General features: G+C 60.4%; 1 protein-coding gene across 5 annotated transcripts in view; it reads left to right on the top strand.

The window, feature by feature from the left end:
* Positions 1 to 927: 927 nt before the first annotated feature.
* The window catches only part of COL7A1 (collagen type VII alpha 1 chain), a 31307-nt gene continuing 14547 nt past the window's right edge, over positions 928 to 17687 (top strand). For all 5 annotated transcript variants that reach the window (XR_010132812.1, XR_008678326.2, XM_055382337.2 and 2 more), the window contains exons 1-63: positions 928 to 1008; positions 1116 to 1201; positions 1728 to 1908; positions 2580 to 2739; positions 2827 to 2920; positions 3013 to 3174; positions 3338 to 3501; positions 3577 to 3706; positions 3809 to 3925; positions 4021 to 4167; positions 4255 to 4371; positions 4447 to 4596; positions 4677 to 4805; positions 5451 to 5594; positions 5690 to 5815; positions 5918 to 6061; positions 6556 to 6675; positions 6804 to 6947; positions 7279 to 7404; positions 7486 to 7632; positions 7870 to 7992; positions 8335 to 8481; positions 8720 to 8854; positions 8938 to 9084; positions 9166 to 9302; positions 9610 to 9736; positions 9821 to 9967; positions 10053 to 10225; positions 10324 to 10359; positions 10443 to 10469; positions 10565 to 10609; positions 10680 to 10742; positions 11183 to 11263; positions 11354 to 11389; positions 11530 to 11565; positions 11743 to 11814; positions 11924 to 12001; positions 12242 to 12268; positions 12350 to 12403; positions 12523 to 12585; positions 12688 to 12747; positions 12875 to 12910; positions 13132 to 13176; positions 13255 to 13290; positions 13650 to 13694; positions 13790 to 13825; positions 13945 to 13980; positions 14359 to 14391; positions 14544 to 14597; positions 14671 to 14730; positions 14820 to 14855; positions 14963 to 15043; positions 15146 to 15181; positions 15377 to 15421; positions 15651 to 15722; positions 15959 to 16003; positions 16246 to 16272; positions 16489 to 16518; positions 16635 to 16715; positions 16788 to 16823; positions 16899 to 16934; positions 17026 to 17106; positions 17349 to 17384. Coding sequence is in view for 3 of the 5 variants with exons in the window: in XM_055382337.2 (XP_055238312.2) it covers positions 1117 to 1201; positions 1728 to 1908; positions 2580 to 2739; positions 2827 to 2920; positions 3013 to 3174; positions 3338 to 3501; positions 3577 to 3706; positions 3809 to 3925; positions 4021 to 4167; positions 4255 to 4371; positions 4447 to 4596; positions 4677 to 4805; positions 5451 to 5594; positions 5690 to 5815; positions 5918 to 6061; positions 6556 to 6675; positions 6804 to 6947; positions 7279 to 7404; positions 7486 to 7632; positions 7870 to 7992; positions 8335 to 8481; positions 8720 to 8854; positions 8938 to 9084; positions 9166 to 9302; positions 9610 to 9736; positions 9821 to 9967; positions 10053 to 10225; positions 10324 to 10359; positions 10443 to 10469; positions 10565 to 10609; positions 10680 to 10742; positions 11183 to 11263; positions 11354 to 11389; positions 11530 to 11565; positions 11743 to 11814; positions 11924 to 12001; positions 12242 to 12268; positions 12350 to 12403; positions 12523 to 12585; positions 12688 to 12747; positions 12875 to 12910; positions 13132 to 13176; positions 13255 to 13290; positions 13650 to 13694; positions 13790 to 13825; positions 13945 to 13980; positions 14359 to 14391; positions 14544 to 14597; positions 14671 to 14730; positions 14820 to 14855; positions 14963 to 15043; positions 15146 to 15181; positions 15377 to 15421; positions 15651 to 15722; positions 15959 to 16003; positions 16246 to 16272; positions 16489 to 16518; positions 16635 to 16715; positions 16788 to 16823; positions 16899 to 16934; positions 17026 to 17106; positions 17349 to 17384 (5424 nt within the window). In the remaining 2 variants the exon portion in view is untranslated. The remainder of the gene's footprint in view (positions 1009 to 1115; positions 1202 to 1727; positions 1909 to 2579; positions 2740 to 2826; positions 2921 to 3012; positions 3175 to 3337; positions 3502 to 3576; positions 3707 to 3808; positions 3926 to 4020; positions 4168 to 4254; positions 4372 to 4446; positions 4597 to 4676; positions 4806 to 5450; positions 5595 to 5689; positions 5816 to 5917; positions 6062 to 6555; positions 6676 to 6803; positions 6948 to 7278; positions 7405 to 7485; positions 7633 to 7869; positions 7993 to 8334; positions 8482 to 8719; positions 8855 to 8937; positions 9085 to 9165; positions 9303 to 9609; positions 9737 to 9820; positions 9968 to 10052; positions 10226 to 10323; positions 10360 to 10442; positions 10470 to 10564; positions 10610 to 10679; positions 10743 to 11182; positions 11264 to 11353; positions 11390 to 11529; positions 11566 to 11742; positions 11815 to 11923; positions 12002 to 12241; positions 12269 to 12349; positions 12404 to 12522; positions 12586 to 12687; positions 12748 to 12874; positions 12911 to 13131; positions 13177 to 13254; positions 13291 to 13649; positions 13695 to 13789; positions 13826 to 13944; positions 13981 to 14358; positions 14392 to 14543; positions 14598 to 14670; positions 14731 to 14819; positions 14856 to 14962; positions 15044 to 15145; positions 15182 to 15376; positions 15422 to 15650; positions 15723 to 15958; positions 16004 to 16245; positions 16273 to 16488; positions 16519 to 16634; positions 16716 to 16787; positions 16824 to 16898; positions 16935 to 17025; positions 17107 to 17348; positions 17385 to 17687) is intronic.

Here is a 17687-nt window from a genome sequence, read left to right as displayed (position 1 = left end):
GTGAAGTCAGCCTGGGTAAGGGGACAGGAGTAAGGTAGGGGGCAGTTATGAAGCTGGAAGCTACAGGTACCATGAGGGCAGTGAGGAAAGGAGGAAGGGGCCCAAGGGGACCTCGGCCTGGTGGGGGAGATGGGTGGCAGGGACCTACAAGAAAAGTAGATGGAAGGAGGGGATGCCTGTGGGTGAGGACATATTGGTAGGGGGACCTGGCCTGGGGCATGGAGGGCTGGATTCCTGAGAGATGAGCTGTCACTGTGGGTGGTCCCACCCTCCACAGATGGGCGGCCCCCTCCCTGCAGGCACAGCTGGATTGCATCTGCTTGTGACATGGTCGGGGATGTGGGACACTGGGATGTATGCATAAGCATGACACAGGTTCTCTCCTCCTTCCGGCTTATCCCCTACAAAGAGGGGGTGAGTTACTTGGATCCAGGCCAAGGGGACCTTGGTTTCCCTAAGACCGGCCCAGAGTCACTCATTTGCCAGGGCTTCTCGCCTGTCAAGGAGATCCGGGTGGGGCCCAGGAGGCCCACCAGACAGATGGCTGAATCACAGGAGTGGCCGGCGGGACCCATGGCCTGAGGGCTTGTTTGGGCACCCCCACCGGATTGGGGGTGAGTCATCCCCAACTGCAGCCCCCACCCCCCACGGCGCTGCTGCCTTGTGGCTCTGCAGGAACCTGTCCACTCCTCAGCCTGGTCACTGTGATTGACCTAAAGCAGCCAAGACCTGTGACCTTAGATGGAGTTGGGGGTACTCCCTCAGCATCTGCCCATGCAGAACCTTCTGGGAAATTCCCAGAAGCCACGGGGGGTCGGGGGGTTTATAGTTAAGTGCGTCATATCGTTTGTCTGGGGGAGGGGTGGTGGGGGCGGCGACCTCTCGGGGATATGGGTGAGGGCGGGTGCCTGGGTTCCCGCCTGCCGCTCCGCCCCCCGACATCAGGGACTTTTCTCTGCTCTGCCCGAGAGACTGCAGCGGCGGCGGCGGGAGCGGGCGGACGCGCAGGCAAGACCAGGACTCGGGCTGGAGGGGCGCTGGGCTCGGACCTGCCAAGGCCACGGGGGAGCAAGGGACAGAGGCGGGGGTCCTAGCTGACGGCTTTTACTGCCTAGGATGACGCTGCGGCTTCTGGTGGCCGCGCTCTGCGCCGGGATCCTGGCAGGGGCGCCCAGAGTGCGAGCCCAGCACAGGGAGAGAGGTGGGCACCGCAAGGGAGGACCCGGCCTGGGGCACTGCACCGTGCCACCCTCCACTCCACTCGGCCTTCATCCCCAACACCCCCCGCCCACAACCCAGCCAACTCCACGACGCCCCGCGGATTCCTCCTAATTCTGGGACTCCCCGAACCCTCCGCGGTCGGTGCTGGGTTCCCTAAACCGCCTCCTATCCTGTTCCGACCCAAATTCTGGCTCCCTGGATGCGTGCGGGGTCCCCTGCCTTATGCCAATCCACGCCGGCCCCTAGAGGCTGACCTCAGTCCCAAGTCCACACCCGTGCTGGTGACTCTCCCTCCCCCGCACACCCCCAACCCTCCGCGGGAGTCTGCTCTGGGACCCACCGAGCTCAACTCCCTCCAAGGCCCTCAGGCTCAGGCCGACTCGGCCCTGCTTTGCATAAGATGAGGCCTACTCTCCCCACCATCCCAAGTCCCAGCGAGGCCACCGTGCGGGTAGGCGGGTGGTTGGCCTCCCAGAAGAGGCCCTGATCTCTCCTGCCCGCCCCAGTGACCTGCACGCGCCTTTACGCCGCTGACATTGTGTTCTTACTGGATGGCTCCTCATCCATTGGCCGCAGCAATTTCCGTGAGGTCCGCAGCTTTCTCGAAGGGCTGGTGCTGCCTTTCTCTGGAGCAGCCAGTGCACAGGGTGTGCGCTTTGCCACAGTGCAGTACAGCGATGACCCACGGTGAGTAGGGGCCCTGGGGGCTGGGGACCACGAGATCCCCACCAAGACTCCTTCCTCAGAGAGGGAGGAGACCCTGGAAACCCCAGGCCGGGTCTTTGCAGAAACAAGTTTTGGGGAACCTAGAGACCCCCTAGCCAGGACCTCCTCTGGAGACAGAGGTAAGGATTCCCTAGGTAGAACCTTCGTGCCCTGAAGCACCTCCAGGCTACTGCAAGATAGGAAGGTGCAAGACAGTGAGGCTGTGTTTTCTGATCTGGAGATGGGGAGCCCAGGAGGGGGCCCCCACGCCTGTTGGATTCTCCACATTCTAGCCCTCTAACCCCTGCAGCCGTTCACCAGAGGTGCTCCATCTGGCCAGCATCCACTTTCCTACATCTGGACCCCTCCTCCTGCAATTATTTAATTAAGCAGCATCTTGTTCCCCACAGACTGTGAGCCCCTAAGGGCTCCTTCAGGTCTGCCCAGGCCCAGCTGCAGATGGTGCACAAAGGAGCCCCTGGGGAGTTTGTTAACCTGGGGGTTCCAGAGGCAAGTGGGTGTGGAGAATGACAGAACGAAGGGACCCCTCAAGAGAGCCTGATACCTGTAACCCTCACCCTAGAGGCCTCCTCAAGGCCAGGGCCAGAAGAGATCCTGAGTCCTAGCCTGTTGCCACCCCTACCCTCCAACAGGACAGAGTTCGGCCTGGATGCACTTGGCTCTGGGGGTGATGTGATCCGCGCCATCCGTGAGCTCAGCTACAAGGGGGGCAACACTCGCACAGGGGCTGCAATTCTCCACGTGGCTGACCATGTCTTCCTGCCCCAGCTGGCCCGACCTGGTGTCCCCAAGGTGATCCCTACCCCTACCATGCCTCCCAAGATGACCCCAATTGACGTGTCCAGGGGAACCGTGATTTGACCCCTGCACCTGTCCCAGGTCTGCATCCTGATCACAGACGGGAAGTCCCAGGACCTGGTGGACACAGCTGCCCAAAGGCTGAAGGGGCAGGGGGTCAAGCTATTTGCTGTGGGTAAGGACCGAGCAGGAGTGACAGGTCAGCTGGGGGGTGGGGGCAGTCAGAGAGCATGTGGGTGACTGAGTCCTGATTGGTCGTCACTTCAGGGATCAAGAATGCTGACCCTGAGGAGCTGAAGCGAGTTGCCTCACAGCCCACCAGTGACTTCTTCTTCTTCGTCAATGACTTCAGCATCTTGAGGACACTACTGCCCCTCGTTTCCCGGAGAGTGTGCACGACTGCTGGTGGTGTGCCTGTGACCCGACCTCGTGAGTTCCTGCCCACACGGTGTACCCTGACCTAGACCCCGGACCCCAATCCCCACTTGGCAGTGCTGATTCCATCCTATGTGCTCCTGACCCCGACCCCAACTCTGCACCATACATGCCCACCCCAATCCTCCTGCCTGATCCCCTGATCCCGCATTCCCAGCGGATGACTCGACCTCTGCTCCACGAGACCTGGTGCTGTCTGAGCCAAGCAGCCAATCCTTGAGAGTACAGTGGACAGCGGCCAGTGGCCCTGTGACTGGCCACAAGGTCCAGTACACTCCTCTGACGGGGCTGGGACAGCCACTGCCGAGTGAGCGGCAGGAGGTAGGATGTCAGGAGTGATAGGTGGTGGCTGGGGACTTGGCTGGGCAAGATAAAGTGACCTCTGGCCCTGGGCAGGTGAACGTCCCAGCTGGTGAGACCAGTGTGCGGCTGCAGGGTCTCCGGCCACTGACCGAGTACCAAGTGACTGTGATTGCCCTCTACGCCAACAGCATCGGGGAGGCCGTGAGCGGGACAGCTCGGACCAGTGAGCAATTCTGCCAGCCTCTGACCCCATTCACCTAACCCCCGACCCCAGTACCCCCTCCCACTCCTGACTCCATGAATCCCTGGTGGGACTCTCCCCCAGCTGCCCTAGAAGGGCCAGAACTGACCATCCAGAATACCACAGCCCACAGCCTCCTGGTGGCCTGGCGGAGTGTGCCAGGTGCCACTGGCTACCGTGTGACATGGCGGGTCCTCAGTGGTGAGTGAGAGATGTGGGCTGAGGGGAGTCCCCGCGCCTCAGACAAGGCTGTAGAGTCTGCAAGGCCCACTGGCCCCTTGGTGTCCCCCATGCAGGTGGGCCCACACAGCAGCAGGAGCTGGGCCCTGGGCAGGGTTCAGTGTTGCTGCGTGACTTGGAGCCTGGCACGGACTATGAGGTGACCGTGAGCACCCTATTTGGCCGCAGCATGGGGCCCGCCACTTCCCTGATGGCTCGCACTGGTGAGAAGGCTGGGCACTTTCTTCAGGCTGGGACGGGCAGGCAGGGCAAGGCCCGGAGGCCACTGACATCCCATGTGCCCTGGGCAGACGCTTCTGTTGAGCAGACCCTGCGCCCGGTCATCCTGGGCCCCACATCCATCCTCCTTTCCTGGAACTTGGTGCCTGAGGCCCGTGGCTACCGGTTGGAATGGCGGCGTGAGACTGGTCAGTGCGGGGGAAGGGATGGACAGGCAAGGGTCAGGGCATGGCCTCTGCTGGTCTGACCCTGTCATCTTGCAGGCTTGGAGCCACCGCAGAAGGTGGTGCTGCCCTCTGATGTGACCCGCTACCAGTTGGATGGGCTGCAGCCAGGCACTGAGTACCGCCTCACACTCTACACTCTGCTGGAGGGCCGCGAGGTGGCCACCCCTGCAACCGTGGTTCCCACTGGTGAGGGCTCTGTGGGCTGGGCCAGTGAGTGGGGGAGGTGTCAGAGCCCCACGCTGCCTCTATGCTGTGCTCTCCAACAGGACCAGAGCTGCCTGTGAGCCATGTAACGGACCTGCAAGCCACCGAGCTGCCGGGGCAGCGGATGCGAGTGTCCTGGAGCCCAGTCCCTGGTGCCACCCAGTACCGCATCATTGTGCGCAGCACCCAGGGTGAGGTGGACGCAGCCAGCACCCCCACCACACACACTGAAGTTCCAGCCTGAGGGGTCTGAGTGTACCTCCAGCCCTCTCCTTCCACACCTGGGTCCCTATAGTCTCCTCCCTGTCTCCTTATCCATCTGCTTCCCAGGATGGCACTGAGCCCTGAACTGTCAACAGGGTGTGTCTGCCCCTACCCTACCCCAACCAATCTCCTCCCTGCCCCACACCCCGTCCACGGCTTTCATCTCTGCACAGCCAAGCTCAATCACCTGCCTTTCTGTTACCCTAGTAGTGACCACTGTACACCAACCTCTCATTGCATGTCCCCATCCAGCACTGACCTCTGCCATCCCACATCAGTGTCTGTCAACGGCTCATCAGTTCTCACTGCAGTCCACTGACTCCTGTCATCCTACATACTAGCATCCCACGGACTCCTGTCCTCCAGTGTCCCTGACCATCACTGGCCCCTTTCATCCTATGTCCTTGTCTTGCACTCACTTTTTTCAGCCATATCCCAGCTCTCTGGTCCCCACCACCCCACATCCCCACCCCCATGGCCCTTCTCACTCTGCGTCCCTGTCCATCACTGCCATCGTCCCACATCCCTGTCTCTTTCTGACCCCTGCCCACTTACCCTGACTTCTCTCTTAGGGGTTGAGCGGACCCTGGTGCTTCCTGGGAGTCAGACAGCGTTCGACTTGGATGACGTTCAGGCTGGGCTTAGCTACACTGTGCGGGTGTCTGCTCGAGTGGGTCCCCGTGAGGGCAGTGCCAGTGTCCTCACTGTCCGCCGGGGTGAGTACTGCAGGAGGCTTGTGGAGGACAGCTGCCTGCCTCACTCTGGTCCTGGTTCTGACTTCTGACTTCTGACTTCTGTCTGTAACTCCTAGAGCCGGAAACCCCACTTGCTGTTCCAGGGCTGCGGGTTGTGGTGTCAGATGCAACGCGAGTGAGGGTGGCCTGGGGACCCGTCCCTGGAGCCAGTGGATTTCAGATTAGCTGGAGCACAGGCAGTGGTCAGTGTGGGGTGTGTGGGGGGACTGCTGAAGGGACCAATGAGGGTATGGGGGCCAGAGGGGACAGGCAGGAGCCATGCCAGCATTTCCCTCTGACCTCAGGTCCAGAGTCCAGCCAGACACTGCCCCCAGACTCTACTGCCACAGACATCACAGGGCTGCAACCTGGAACCACCTACCAGGTGGCTGTGTCGGTACTGCGAGGCAGAGAGGAGGGCCCTGCTGCAGTCATCGTGGCTCGAACGGGTCAGGCCCTGCCCCCGTCCCTTGGCTCTCTGCCTCCATTGCTCTTTCAGACCCCCATGCCTTCCCTTGCAGACCTTTGCTTCTCCCCAGAACTCCTGCCTCCCCCTTCAGATTCCCACTCCCTCCTCCCTCAGAGACGCTGCTTCCTCTTCAGTTTCAGCTGTCTCCCCTTAAGCCCTCCCCGTATTCAGATTCCTCCGCTTCTCTCCTAAGACTCCCACAGCCTTTGCCCTCAAATATCCACCACCTCAACCCTCAGACCCCCATCCCTTTTTTGCTGGACCCAAATCTCCTCTGAGATTTACACTTTCTCCTCCATCAGACCCGCTCACTGCTTCCTAAAACCTCCACCTCCCCACTCCTCCACTGGACCTATTCACCATCTCCTCTATCAAATTCCCGTCTCCTGTTAGACTCCCATCGTCTTCCCCTATCAGATAGCCCCACTCCTTCCTGCCTGCTCCAGCAGACTCCCCATTGCCTCTCCCCACTAGACCCATTGGGCCCAGTGAGGACGGTCCATGTGACTCAGGCCGGCAGCTCATCTGTCACCATTACCTGGACCAGGGTTCCTGGCGCCACAGGATACAGGGTTTCCTGGCACTCAGCCCACGGTGGGGACTGGGGTTTGGGAGGGGGCAGGTCAGGGTGGAATGGGGGCTGGGGGTTTATTGGGGGTCCAGGTGGGGCTCTGGGGCACAGAGTTTGCTAGCCCTGGAGCTGCCTCCATCCCTGCTCCCAGGCCCAGAGAAATCCCAGTTGGTTTCTGGGGAGGCCACGGTGGCTGAGCTGGATGGACTGGAGCCAGATACTGAGTATACGGTGCATGTGAGGGCCCATGTGGCTGGCGTGGATGGGCCCCCTGCCTCTGTGGTTGTGAGGACTGGTGAGTGGACCCTGGCCAGCTACTAGCCACACCGCATTAGCTACCCTGCCCTGCTGTGTGTTCCTGATTGCCCAGCTGCCTCCACGCCCCTGCTCAGTGACTGTCCTGTCCACACTGACCCACCCCACACTGATTAAGTGTCCACCCACGGTGACCTCCTGGTGGCCCCACACTGCCCACCCCAAGGCCCTGACCTCCTCCTTCTCAGGGCTGCCTAAAGTGACCTGTCCACACTAACCTCACACTGACTTTCAGATCACCCCTGCGTCAAACATTCCTGCACTGCCACTCTGTTCTCTGCCAGGACCCCTTACCTTGCCTCTGTCCCCAGCCCCTGAGCCTGTGGGTCGTGTGTCGAGGCTGCAGATCCTCAATGCTTCCAGCGACGTTCTACGGATCACCTGGGTAGGGGTCACTGGAGCCACAGCTTACAGACTGGCCTGGGGCCGGAGTGAAGGTATGGCTCCCTGACGCCACCCCTGTCCTTCCTGGCTGGGACTGCTCACCCCTAACCATTGCTGTATGCCCACCTGGCCAGGCGGCCCCATGAGACACCAGATACTCCCAGGAAACACAGACTCTGCAGAGATCCGGGGTCTCGAAGGTGGAGTCAGCTACTCAGTGCGAGTGACTGCACTTGTCGGGGACCGCGAGGGCACACCTGTCTCCATTGTTGTCACCACGCGTAGGCAGAGCATGCGCTGGAGAGCTTCGGATGGGTGGTGTGGATGGTTTGGGGATCCGGGCTTGTGCTCTGGATTGGAGAAAGGACCAGGATTGGTAGTGAGCCTTTGGGGGCGGGGTCTGAGAGGAGGGAGAGGGGTCTGAGAGGCTGGGCGGGGTGCGTGTGCCAGGGTGGGCCTGGGATTGGTGCAGGGGCCATGGGGGCAGAGCCTCCCTGATTCCTGAGCTTTCTCTCCAGTGCCTGAGGCTCCGCCAGCCCTGGGGACGCTTCACGTGGTGCAGCGCGGGGAGCAGTCGCTGAGGCTGCGCTGGGAGCCGGTGCCCAGAGCGCAGGGCTTCCTTCTGCACTGGCAACCTGAGGGTGAGAGGTGTCCCCAGGAGGAGGTTAGGGACCAGTGGGGGCAGGGCTGTGGCAGACTCCGCAAGGTAGGCGAAGACAGTGATGGTGGGCGGGGTCTGTCACTGGGGGTCTGCGGGATCTGTGACAGTAGGTAAGATCAATCAATGAAGTGGGTGGGATCAATGAGTTCATGGAGGGTCAGTCTGGCAGGGTCCGTAAAGTGGGCAGGGTCAGTGAGGATGAGGAAGATCAGTCAGGAGGGTGGACCCAGTTAACAGAGCCAGTGAAGTGGGCAGGCACTTTAATGCCCCCAGGTGTCACTCTCCCACATGCTCTTGGCCCCCACCTTCACGCCTGCCCCAGGTGGCCAGGAACAGTCCCGGGTCCTGGGGCCCGAGCTCAGCAGCTATCACCTGGACGGGCTGGAGCCAGCGACACAGTACCGCGTGAGGCTGAGTGTCCTAGGGCCGGCTGGAGAAGGGCCCTCTGCAGAGGTGACTGCACGCACTGGTAAGCCTGCCTCACCTTGGCGTGCTCCTCCCCTGCTGATGACCCACCCTGACTTCCTGCACCCTGACTCTGAGTGACTCCTCCTGTACCCCTACCCCTCACCCTCTGACCCTCGGTGACCCCAGCATGACCTCCCATGATGCTTCAATAAGACAAACCGGACCCAGGATCTCAGATCTCTCCCTTCTGGGTTCTCAGGACTCAGCCTCTGATCCTCGATCTTTCATTCCTCCTTCAGAGTCACCTCGTGTTCCAAGCATTGAACTACGTGTGGTGGACACCTCGATCGACTCGGTGACTTTGGCCTGGACCCCAGTGTCCAGGGCATCCAGCTACATCCTATCCTGGCGGCCACTCAGAGGCCCTGGCCAGGGTGAGGGGGAGGCCAGGATTTGGGTGGGCTGGCAGTTGGGGCTCTGTGGAGACAGCTGTTTAATCAAGTTCTGTCTCCTGTAGAAGTGCCTGGGTCCCCGCAGACACTTCCAGGGATCTCAAGCTCCCAGCGGGTGACAGGGCTAGAGCCTGGCATCTCTTACATCTTCTCCCTGATGCCTGTCCTGGATGGTGTGCGGGGTCCTGAGGCATCTGTCACACAGACGCCAGGTATAGTGGGCATAGTGGGAAGGGCAGAAAGGTGTGTCTGGGTGGGCTGCCCGCTTCAGTAACTTGTTCCCCTTCCTACAGTGTGTCCCCGTGGCCTGGCGGATGTGGTGTTCCTACCACATGCCACTCAAGACAATGCTCACCGTGCGGAGGCTACGAGGAGGGTCCTGGAGCGTCTGGTGTTGGCACTTGGGCCTCTTGGGCCACAGGCAGTTCAGGTTTGGCCCTGGGGCAGCCAGATTCTACCTCTCCCTGCGGCCCCCCACCCAGGCTCCATACCAGTTACCATCTCCTGACCACCCAATAGGTTCAGGCATTCTCCCAGCTCTCCCACAGGCTCCAGACCTCACCTACTGCCTGGCTCCCTATCCTGCCATCACTGCTGACTCCCTATCCTGCCATCACTGCTGACTCCCTAATAGATAGAGTTTGGTCACACACACCCTGATGTGTTTCTCCAGGCTCTGTGCACCCCCATCCCTGCTCTGTCATCCTCCTCAGGCTCTGTGTTTCCTTCCACCCCAGGTTGGCCTGCTGTCTTACAGTCATCGGCCCTCCCCACTGTTCCCACTGAATGGCTCCCATGACCTTGGCATTATCTTGCAAAGGATCCGTGACATGCCCTACATGGACCCAAGTGGGAACAACCTGGGTGAGGACTGCAGCAGGCATGGACTCCTGGGGCTATCCACTGGGAGCTTGGTGCCCCAGGGTTCTGACATGTCCTTCCTTCCAGGCACAGCCGTGGTCACAGCTCACAGATACGTGTTGGCACCAGATGCTCCTGGGCGCCGCCAGCACGTACCAGGGGTGATGGTTCTGCTCGTGGATGAACCCTTGAGAGGTGACATATTCAGCCCCATCCGTGAGGCCCAGGCTGCTGGTAAGGAGTAGGCTGATGGGGAAGGGGTCTGGGAATAGGGGTGGCCCTGAAAAGGCTATCATGCAGCCACTGGACCCCACCTTAGGGCTTAATGTGGTGATGTTGGGAATGGCTGGAGCGGACCCAGAGCAGCTGCGTCGCTTGGCGCCGGGTATGGACTCTGTCCAGACCTTCTTCGCCGTGGATGATGGGCCAAGCCTGGACCAGGCAGTCAGTGGTCTGGCCACAGCCCTGTGTCAGGCATCCTTCACTACTCAGGTTTGGAAGAGGCCTCTGGGGGACTGGGTGGTAGAATATAAGGGGTCTGGGGGTTCTTGGTAGAAATGTTCAACCTCAAAGAGACCCTATGTCCGCAGCCCCGGCCAGAGCCCTGCCCAGTGTATTGTCCAAAGGTAAGAGTCCCTCATCGAGAGGTGAACAGAGGCTGCACCTGGGGCTAGCCACTCTGACCCACATCTGACATGTCTTTCCCCAGGGCCAGAAGGGGGAACCTGGAGAGATGGTGAGTGCCCCTGCGGGCAGGGAATAGAGAATGGGTTGGGTGTCAGTGGGGCAGGAGAGGTTGGCAGCACAGGTCTCACTGATTACCCTTCCTAGGGCCTGAGAGGACAAGTTGGGCCTCCTGGCGACCCTGGCCTCCCGGTGAGTGTCCCCCACATCTATCCCTGCACCGTGACTGGCTTATCCCCACCTAACTGCTGTCTTCTTTCAGGGCAGGACCGGTGCTCCCGGCCCCCAGGGGCCCCCTGGAAGTGCCATTGCTAAGGGCGAGAGGGTGAGTGTGGAGACCATCAAGGTTTCTCTGAGGCACTCCTCAAAGCTTTCTCAGGGTTTTTACAAGAGAGAAGGAAGAAGCAGAGTTAGAATCATCGGGAATTCCTAGAAGCCCAGCTGGAGGTTATAAACCACCGCAGAGACTTTGGGGGACACTCTGAAATAGAAGGGCCAGTGGGGCCTCTAGCCCCCCTGCAGAGCCTGAGCAGCAGCTCTAAGTCCCAGAGGCAGGGAAGCCCTCTGCCTTGTTGCTGCCCTTGTGCCTGGAATTGGGCTCTGTGCAGCTCTGAGGGGCCACTTCTCTACCTCACTGTTCCACCCCCAATAACACTTGGGGGTCAGTGGGGTAGGCGACCCCTTGTTGATGGGGTGAGGCCCTTCCAGCAAACCAGGGGCCTTGGGGGAGGGTCCCTTCCTGTCCTGACCTCTTCACCTCCTCAGGGCTTCCCTGGAGCAGATGGGCGTCCAGGCAGCCCTGGCCGCCCCGGGAATCCTGGGACCCCTGGAGCCCCTGGCCTAAAGGTGAGCAAGCCTTGTCCTGCAGGTCAAGGTGGGCGCTGCCTGAGTGGGTGGGGTGGCTCCGACTGTTCTGCCTCTGGCCTCCATTTGCAGGGCTCTCCAGGGTTGCCTGGCCCTCATGGGGACCCGGTAAGGTGCCTTCCCTTCTTTGCTCTCTAAGTGTCTTCCCAGGGTTCTTCCACAGGGTGGGAGCCTGGGGTGGTGGTGCAGTGCCCACGTTGACATTCGCCTGAGCCCAAGCACCATCCTCTGCTCTGTTTCGTCCTCAGGGAGAGCAAGGAACTCGAGGCCCAAAGGGGGAGCCGGTAGGTGAAGGGGGAAGGGAGGCGGCCGGGATGTCCCAGGGAGGAGCAGGACTGCCCCACACCAGACCCTGTGCAGGGCCTAAGGCACGAATAGGAATAGCTGGACATGTCTAGGGGCTTCTTCCAGCTCAAGGCCCCCATAGCCTGAACCCTGCCCACTGCTCTCTGTCCTTACAGGGGGCTCCCGGACAAGTCATCGGAGGTGAAGGACCTGGGCTTCCTGGGCGGAAAGGGGACCCTGGATCATCGGTAAGTGCAGGGTATGTGGAGGCAAGTGATGTGCAGTGGGGGAACCAACACGAGGGGGGCGAGAGTGAGGTCTGTGGGGTTGCACCTTATACTTTGTCTCCTCCATCAGGGCCCCCCTGGACCTCGTGGACCATTGGGGGACCCAGGACCCCGTGGCCCCCCAGGGCTTCCTGGAACAGCCATGAAGGTGACAGCCTCATGAGTGCCATGTGATGCAGAGACCTGGTGACCCCATTTGAACCCACATAACCCCTACCAGTTACTCTGGCCCTTGTGACCCTTTGATTACCCCCATCCTCACTCACCATGATGCCTCAGTTCTCCCAAAATCCTTGTAATCCAATTGGACCCCATGACCCTCATCCCTCCTGGTATCTTGGGGAGTGAGGTGTGGCCCAGGGTCATGGGGTCGTCATCTGTTTTCTAGGGTGACAAAGGCGATCGTGGGGAGCGGGTAAGTGAGGGACAGGTTGTGCTAGGGGTGGCTTGGAGTCTGATTCCCCTGTTCATTCCCTGACCTGCTGTTCTCTCCCAGGGTCCCCCTGGACCACGTGAAGGTGGCATTGCTCCTGGGGAGCCTGGGCTGCCGGTGAGGGGCCTTGAGGCTCTGCTAGGGGCCCTGCTCAGGGGTGTGGGTCTCTCCCGGGGCAGTGGTTGGGTCCTGGGCTTCATAGTTCTTGGCTCATACTTTTACTCACTTCTTCCTAGGGTCTTCCCGGAAGCCCTGGACCCCAAGGCCCCGTTGGCCCCCCTGGAAAGAAAGGAGAAAAAGTAGGAAGGCTGACTTGATGATGTCCCAGTTCTGGGGTGGGAGGCTGCGTGCTGGGGGCAGGGCCTCCCTTCGGTCTTCCCACCCGTGTGTTTCTCCTTCAGGGTGACTCTGAGGATGGAGCTCCAGGCCTCCCAGGACAACCTGGGTCTCCGGGTGAGCAGGTGAGTGGAGGGGCCAGGGGTTCTGAATATGGTGGGCACAGCTCCAGCCCCTACCTCAATCATCAACCACTGCTCCATCCTCATGCCCAAACCCAAATCTCTGAACCCCCAAATTCATCCCTTCCAGGGCCCACGGGGACCTCCTGGAGCTATTGGCCCCAAAGTGAGTACCAGTTGGGGGATTCAGGTGTGAGGGGTGCTACTCTGGGCTCCCCATGGTGTTAGGGGAGGCTGGAAGATAAGGAGATAAGAGTTCCCTCCAGGTCAGAGGTTGTGGTTTTGGAGGGGGTGGTTGGAGTTTGAGACCCCTTGTCTGGGGTTTGACGTTCAAGCCCCGCCACCAACCCTCTCTCTGTCTGTCTTTCTCTCACCCTCTCTCTTCAGGGTGACCGGGGCTTTCCAGGGCCCCTGGGTGAGGCTGGAGAGAAGGTAAGTGCAACCTGGGGGGCGCCAAGGGCCCTGGAGGATCTGGGCCCAACTCAGCTCTGACCTCTTCTGTTCCATCAGGGCGAACGTGGACCCCCAGGCCCAGCGGGATCCCGGGTAAACCCACTGGCTGCAATGCTCATACCAGCTGACCTGGCTGTGCCCTTTCTGGTTCTGACTTCTTGCCCTTGACCCCTGCTACCCCTGCTCGTCACCCCTCCTCAATGACCACTTATCCCTGCTGATACAGGCTCTAACCCTCAGCCCCAGGGACCTGGCTTTGAACCTCTGACCCTGCTGAACTGACCTTGATTTTCACTGACCTGGTCTCTGTTCTCCTGCCAAGTCTTACCCCTGCCAACCTAAATCCCAGTCTTCCCTGACCCCTCTCCAGCCCCCACCCCAGCCTCTGGCCCTGTCTGTCCATATCCCCCGTCCCCACCCACCTGCACAGCTCTTCCCTTCCTCTCCTCCAGGGGCTGCCAGGGGTTGCTGGACGTCCTGGAGCTGAGGGTCCTGAAGTGAGTCTCTGACTGTGGTGGGACCAGGAGTGGGACTTTTGTGTGTCCCTCCCCTTTCCCTTCCCCTCCTGGGCTCACACTTTCTCTACATTCAGGGGCCACCAGGACCCACTGGCCGCCAAGGAGAGAAGGTGGGTCCTTGGCTGGGGGTGGTACTGTCTGGTACTAGGGATGTGGCAGGTGGGACACTGGGATTTTGGGCTCCTAGGTGACTCCCTGACCTGTCCCTGCTCCTATCCTCTCTCCACAGGGGGAGCCTGGTCGCCCTGGGGACACTGCAGTGGTGGTGAGTGACGGGAGGATGGCGCTCTGAGCACAGCACAGCCCTTGAGCGGTGACCCTCCTATAGAACACTATCTGGGCTGTGATTCCACAGTGCTGGGCCCGTGAGCAGGCTCAGAGCTCTGCGGCTCTCCTTCTGCTAGAACCTGCCCCCAGACTCTTGGCTATGATCCTGTGACCCCAAGACCGCCATGCAGGTCATGAGCAATTTGTGTCAGTCCATTTTGTATAACCCGTTCCCTGCTGTCAGCGGTGACCTGTGACTTCTGGGTGGAGACTGAGCTGTATGACTTCCAATTCCATGTGACCTCCATTCCAATGAAGACTTTGGTCATGCAACCCCAAGGCAGGGCCAAGCTGTATCTGTCCTGTTTGTTTTCAGGGACCTGCTGTTGCTGGACCCAAAGGAGAAAAGGTAAGCCTGGTATGAGGCAAGGGGAGGTTTCTACAGGGTTGAGGTCTAGGTCATAGGGCCTATCTATGGGACTTGGGGAGGTCACAGGACTTGCTGGGTCAGGGGGTTAACTGGAGCCTGGGACCAGCACTGATGGTCTTTGTCACCTCCAGGGAGATGTGGGGCCCGCTGGGCCCAGAGGAGCTACCGGAGTCCAAGGGGAACGGGTAAGTGAAGCGAAGTGTTTAGGGGGCGGTTGGTGAAGGTTGTCTTCCTGACTTCTTATCCTTCCATCCACAGGGCCCACCTGGCTTGGTTCTTCCTGGAGACCCTGGCCCCAAGGGAGACCCTGGAGACCGGGTGAATCAATGTGGGAATGGGGAGTGTGACAGAGGGAGATGAGGTGGTGGGACCCTGACTAAGTCCTGCCCCCCTTCTGTCCCCTTCAGGGTCCCATTGGCCTTACTGGCAGAGCAGGACCCCCAGTGAGTACCCGTGACCCTGGGCAACCTCGAGGCTTCTGGGGTCCCCTCCCCTTGAGAACTGCTTGCTTGGAGCGTCCTGCATCACCTCCCTCTTGCCTCCGCCACAGGGTGACTCAGGGCCTCCTGGAGAGAAGGGAGACCCTGGGCGGCCTGGCCCCCCGGGACCTGTTGGCCCCCGAGGACGAGATGTAAGAGGCTGGAGTCGGGGGAGTCACGGCGGGTAAGGGAGTAGGGCTGTTGCCAGCATCACGGGGGTTCTTGGAACCAGGGCTGACTCTCATGTTTCACAGGGTGAAGTTGGAGAGAAAGGTGACGAGGGTCCTCCGGTGAGACTCCTTCCCACTGTGGTTTCTGATCCTTTACCCTTGAACTAGGATCCCAGTAGGCTGGTGCTCCACCAGTTCATCCATCCGCTCCCTGCCTCCTGTCCAGCTGCTGCTCAGGCCCTTCTCTGTCCCCTCTCCCTGAGTGAGTTAGATCCTGACTGCCCTGTGCAGTTTGACTTTTCTCTCTATAACCAGGGGGACCCGGGTTTGCCTGGAAAAGCAGGCGAGCGTGGCCTTCGGGTGAGTCTTGGCAGAGAGAAGTAACAGGGGTGATGGGAGGTGGGCATGAAGGTGATAGGAAAGGCTGAGGTGGGTAAGGGGTGATGGGAGGCCCTGCAGGGAGGCATGGGGTGATGGGAACCTCTGATGTGGATTTTGGAGTAATGGGGAACCTGGGGCAGTGTAGCGGGTCATAGGGGCACCTGCAAAATATTGGGAGGGTCTGTCTCAGGCCAGCTGCTCTTCTTAGGGGGCACCTGGAGTTCGGGGGCCTGTGGGTGAAAAGGGAGACCAGGGAGATCCTGGAGAGGATGGACGAAATGTGAGTCCCAGCCTATGACTCCTCACCCCAACCTTAACCCTCCAACCAGCCAATTCCCAATACCTGATCCTACCCCCCAACCCTGTAATGCTAAACCCTCCCAATCTTCACTTCCTGTGACCCCTGCACACACGCATCTGAAGGCTACCAACATTCCCATGAGTCCTCATGGTGCTTCCAAAGCTCCCCCAAACTGCTGCCTACCTTGAGTGGCCCTGACCCCTGCCTTTCTGCAGGGCAGCCCTGGACCGTCTGGACCCAAGGGTGACCGTGGGGAGCCGGTGAGTAGGGCTGGTGTCCTGGGCTCAGAAGGGATGGAGGGTCCCCTGGCGCTGCTGCCAGTTTTCCTTCACACAAGGGGTCTGGAGGTCCAGGTGGGAAGCATGGATGGCCACCCATGCCTGCTGGGGGCTGGCATTGGGGTGCTTCGGGGAACTTGGGGGCAGAGTTGAGCCTGGGGCAAACCAGAGCCATGGCCTGGGACCTGAGGGCTCCTATTGACTCTAATCATTTCCTTTCCCAGGGTCCCCCAGGACCCCCGGGACGGCTGGTAAGGGCTGCACTGGGTCTGGTCCTCTGTCATTGTTCTCACTTGCCCCTTTGGCTCCACATCATGTCCCCTCATTCCTTCCACTAACTTCCACTTCCCCCACTGTCCCTCTGAAACCTCTGCAGATCCCTGGAGCCCCTCACAGACCCTGTATCCCCTCGCCAACTCCTCTTCCCCTTGTTGAGCCATTCTTCTCACTGGTCATTCCCCCCACAGGTAGACACAGGACCTGGAGCCAGAGAGAAGGTATTAGGGTCTGTGGGTGGAGGGTAAGAGAGACCCCAGTGCCCCTCCCAGCAGGTTCTACCTTGGGCATGGCTTGGCTTCAAGGCTGTTCCTCAGCAAGCTTATCTCTGCCACAGGGAGAGCCTGGGGACCGCGGACAAGAGGGTCCTCGAGGGCCCAAGGGCGATCCTGGCCTCCCTGGAGCCCCTGGGGAAAGGGTGAGTGTGATTGGTCCTGGGGGGTGCAGGCATGGGAGGGCGTGCTCTGATTTCTTCCTCCCCTATCCTCAGGGCATTGATGGGCTTCGGGGGCCCCCAGGCCCACAGGTGAGTGATGCACTTTGCCCCGTCTGCCAAGTCCCCATCTTACCCTCACCTCTTATCTGACCCTGTTTCCTCCAGGGGGACCCAGGTGTCCGAGGCCCAGCAGGAGAAAAGGTGAGAGGGTGTGGGGGTTTCTCAGGACATGAGCCTGGGTTATCAGATCCACCTCAGCCTTGGTGGCCTCTTACCACTCTATTTTCCATAGGGTGACCGGGGTCCCCCTGGGCTGGATGGCCGGAGTGGACTGGATGGGAAACCAGGAGCCCCTGGGCCCTCTGGGCCGAATGTGAGTCTTGGTAGTCCTGCCTGGTTGTCCCCTTCCCCTACCCCTTCACATGAGGACCCTAGACCCCAGCCTCATTGGTTGGTCTTGGCCTTGACGAGCTCTGGGGCAAGACCTGTTGTCTGTGTCTTCTCCCAGAGCCCTGCCTGGGTGGGGCATGTTCTTGCCATGCAGGCCTTAGGCTCACAGGGACTAGAGCCCCTGACCCCATGACCATGATGAACTGACTTTGAGTCTCTCCTCAGGGTGCTGCAGGCAAAGCCGGGGACCCAGGGAGAGACGTAAGTGAGGGGAGATGCTGGGACAGAGGGGGCTCAGGGGGCTGCGTAAGCTCTGACCAGATCATCATAGTCACAGCATCTGAGAGAGTTGGTGGGGGGTTGGTGCAGCCTTGCCTTTGGGAGGGTCTCAGTCCCTGGCAGACAGGTTTTAGTAGAATCCCCCTTTCTGACCTTCTTTGCCTTGGGGGTCTTCATAGGCCCTCCAAGTTCTGGGGGTTCTTCCCTTGGGAGTCTCAGCAGGGGCCCCCATCCATGGGGTCTGTGCCTGAGGGATCTCGATGGGACCTCTCAGTCCTGGGGCTC

The sequence above is a fragment of the Gorilla gorilla genome, chromosome 2, assembly GCF_029281585.2.
Source record: "Gorilla gorilla gorilla isolate KB3781 chromosome 2, NHGRI_mGorGor1-v2.1_pri, whole genome shotgun sequence".
Classification (NCBI taxonomy): domain Eukaryota; kingdom Metazoa; phylum Chordata; class Mammalia; order Primates; family Hominidae; genus Gorilla; species Gorilla gorilla.
Note: the sequence above shows the minus strand (reverse complement) of the source record. Positions and strands in the feature narration are given on the sequence as shown.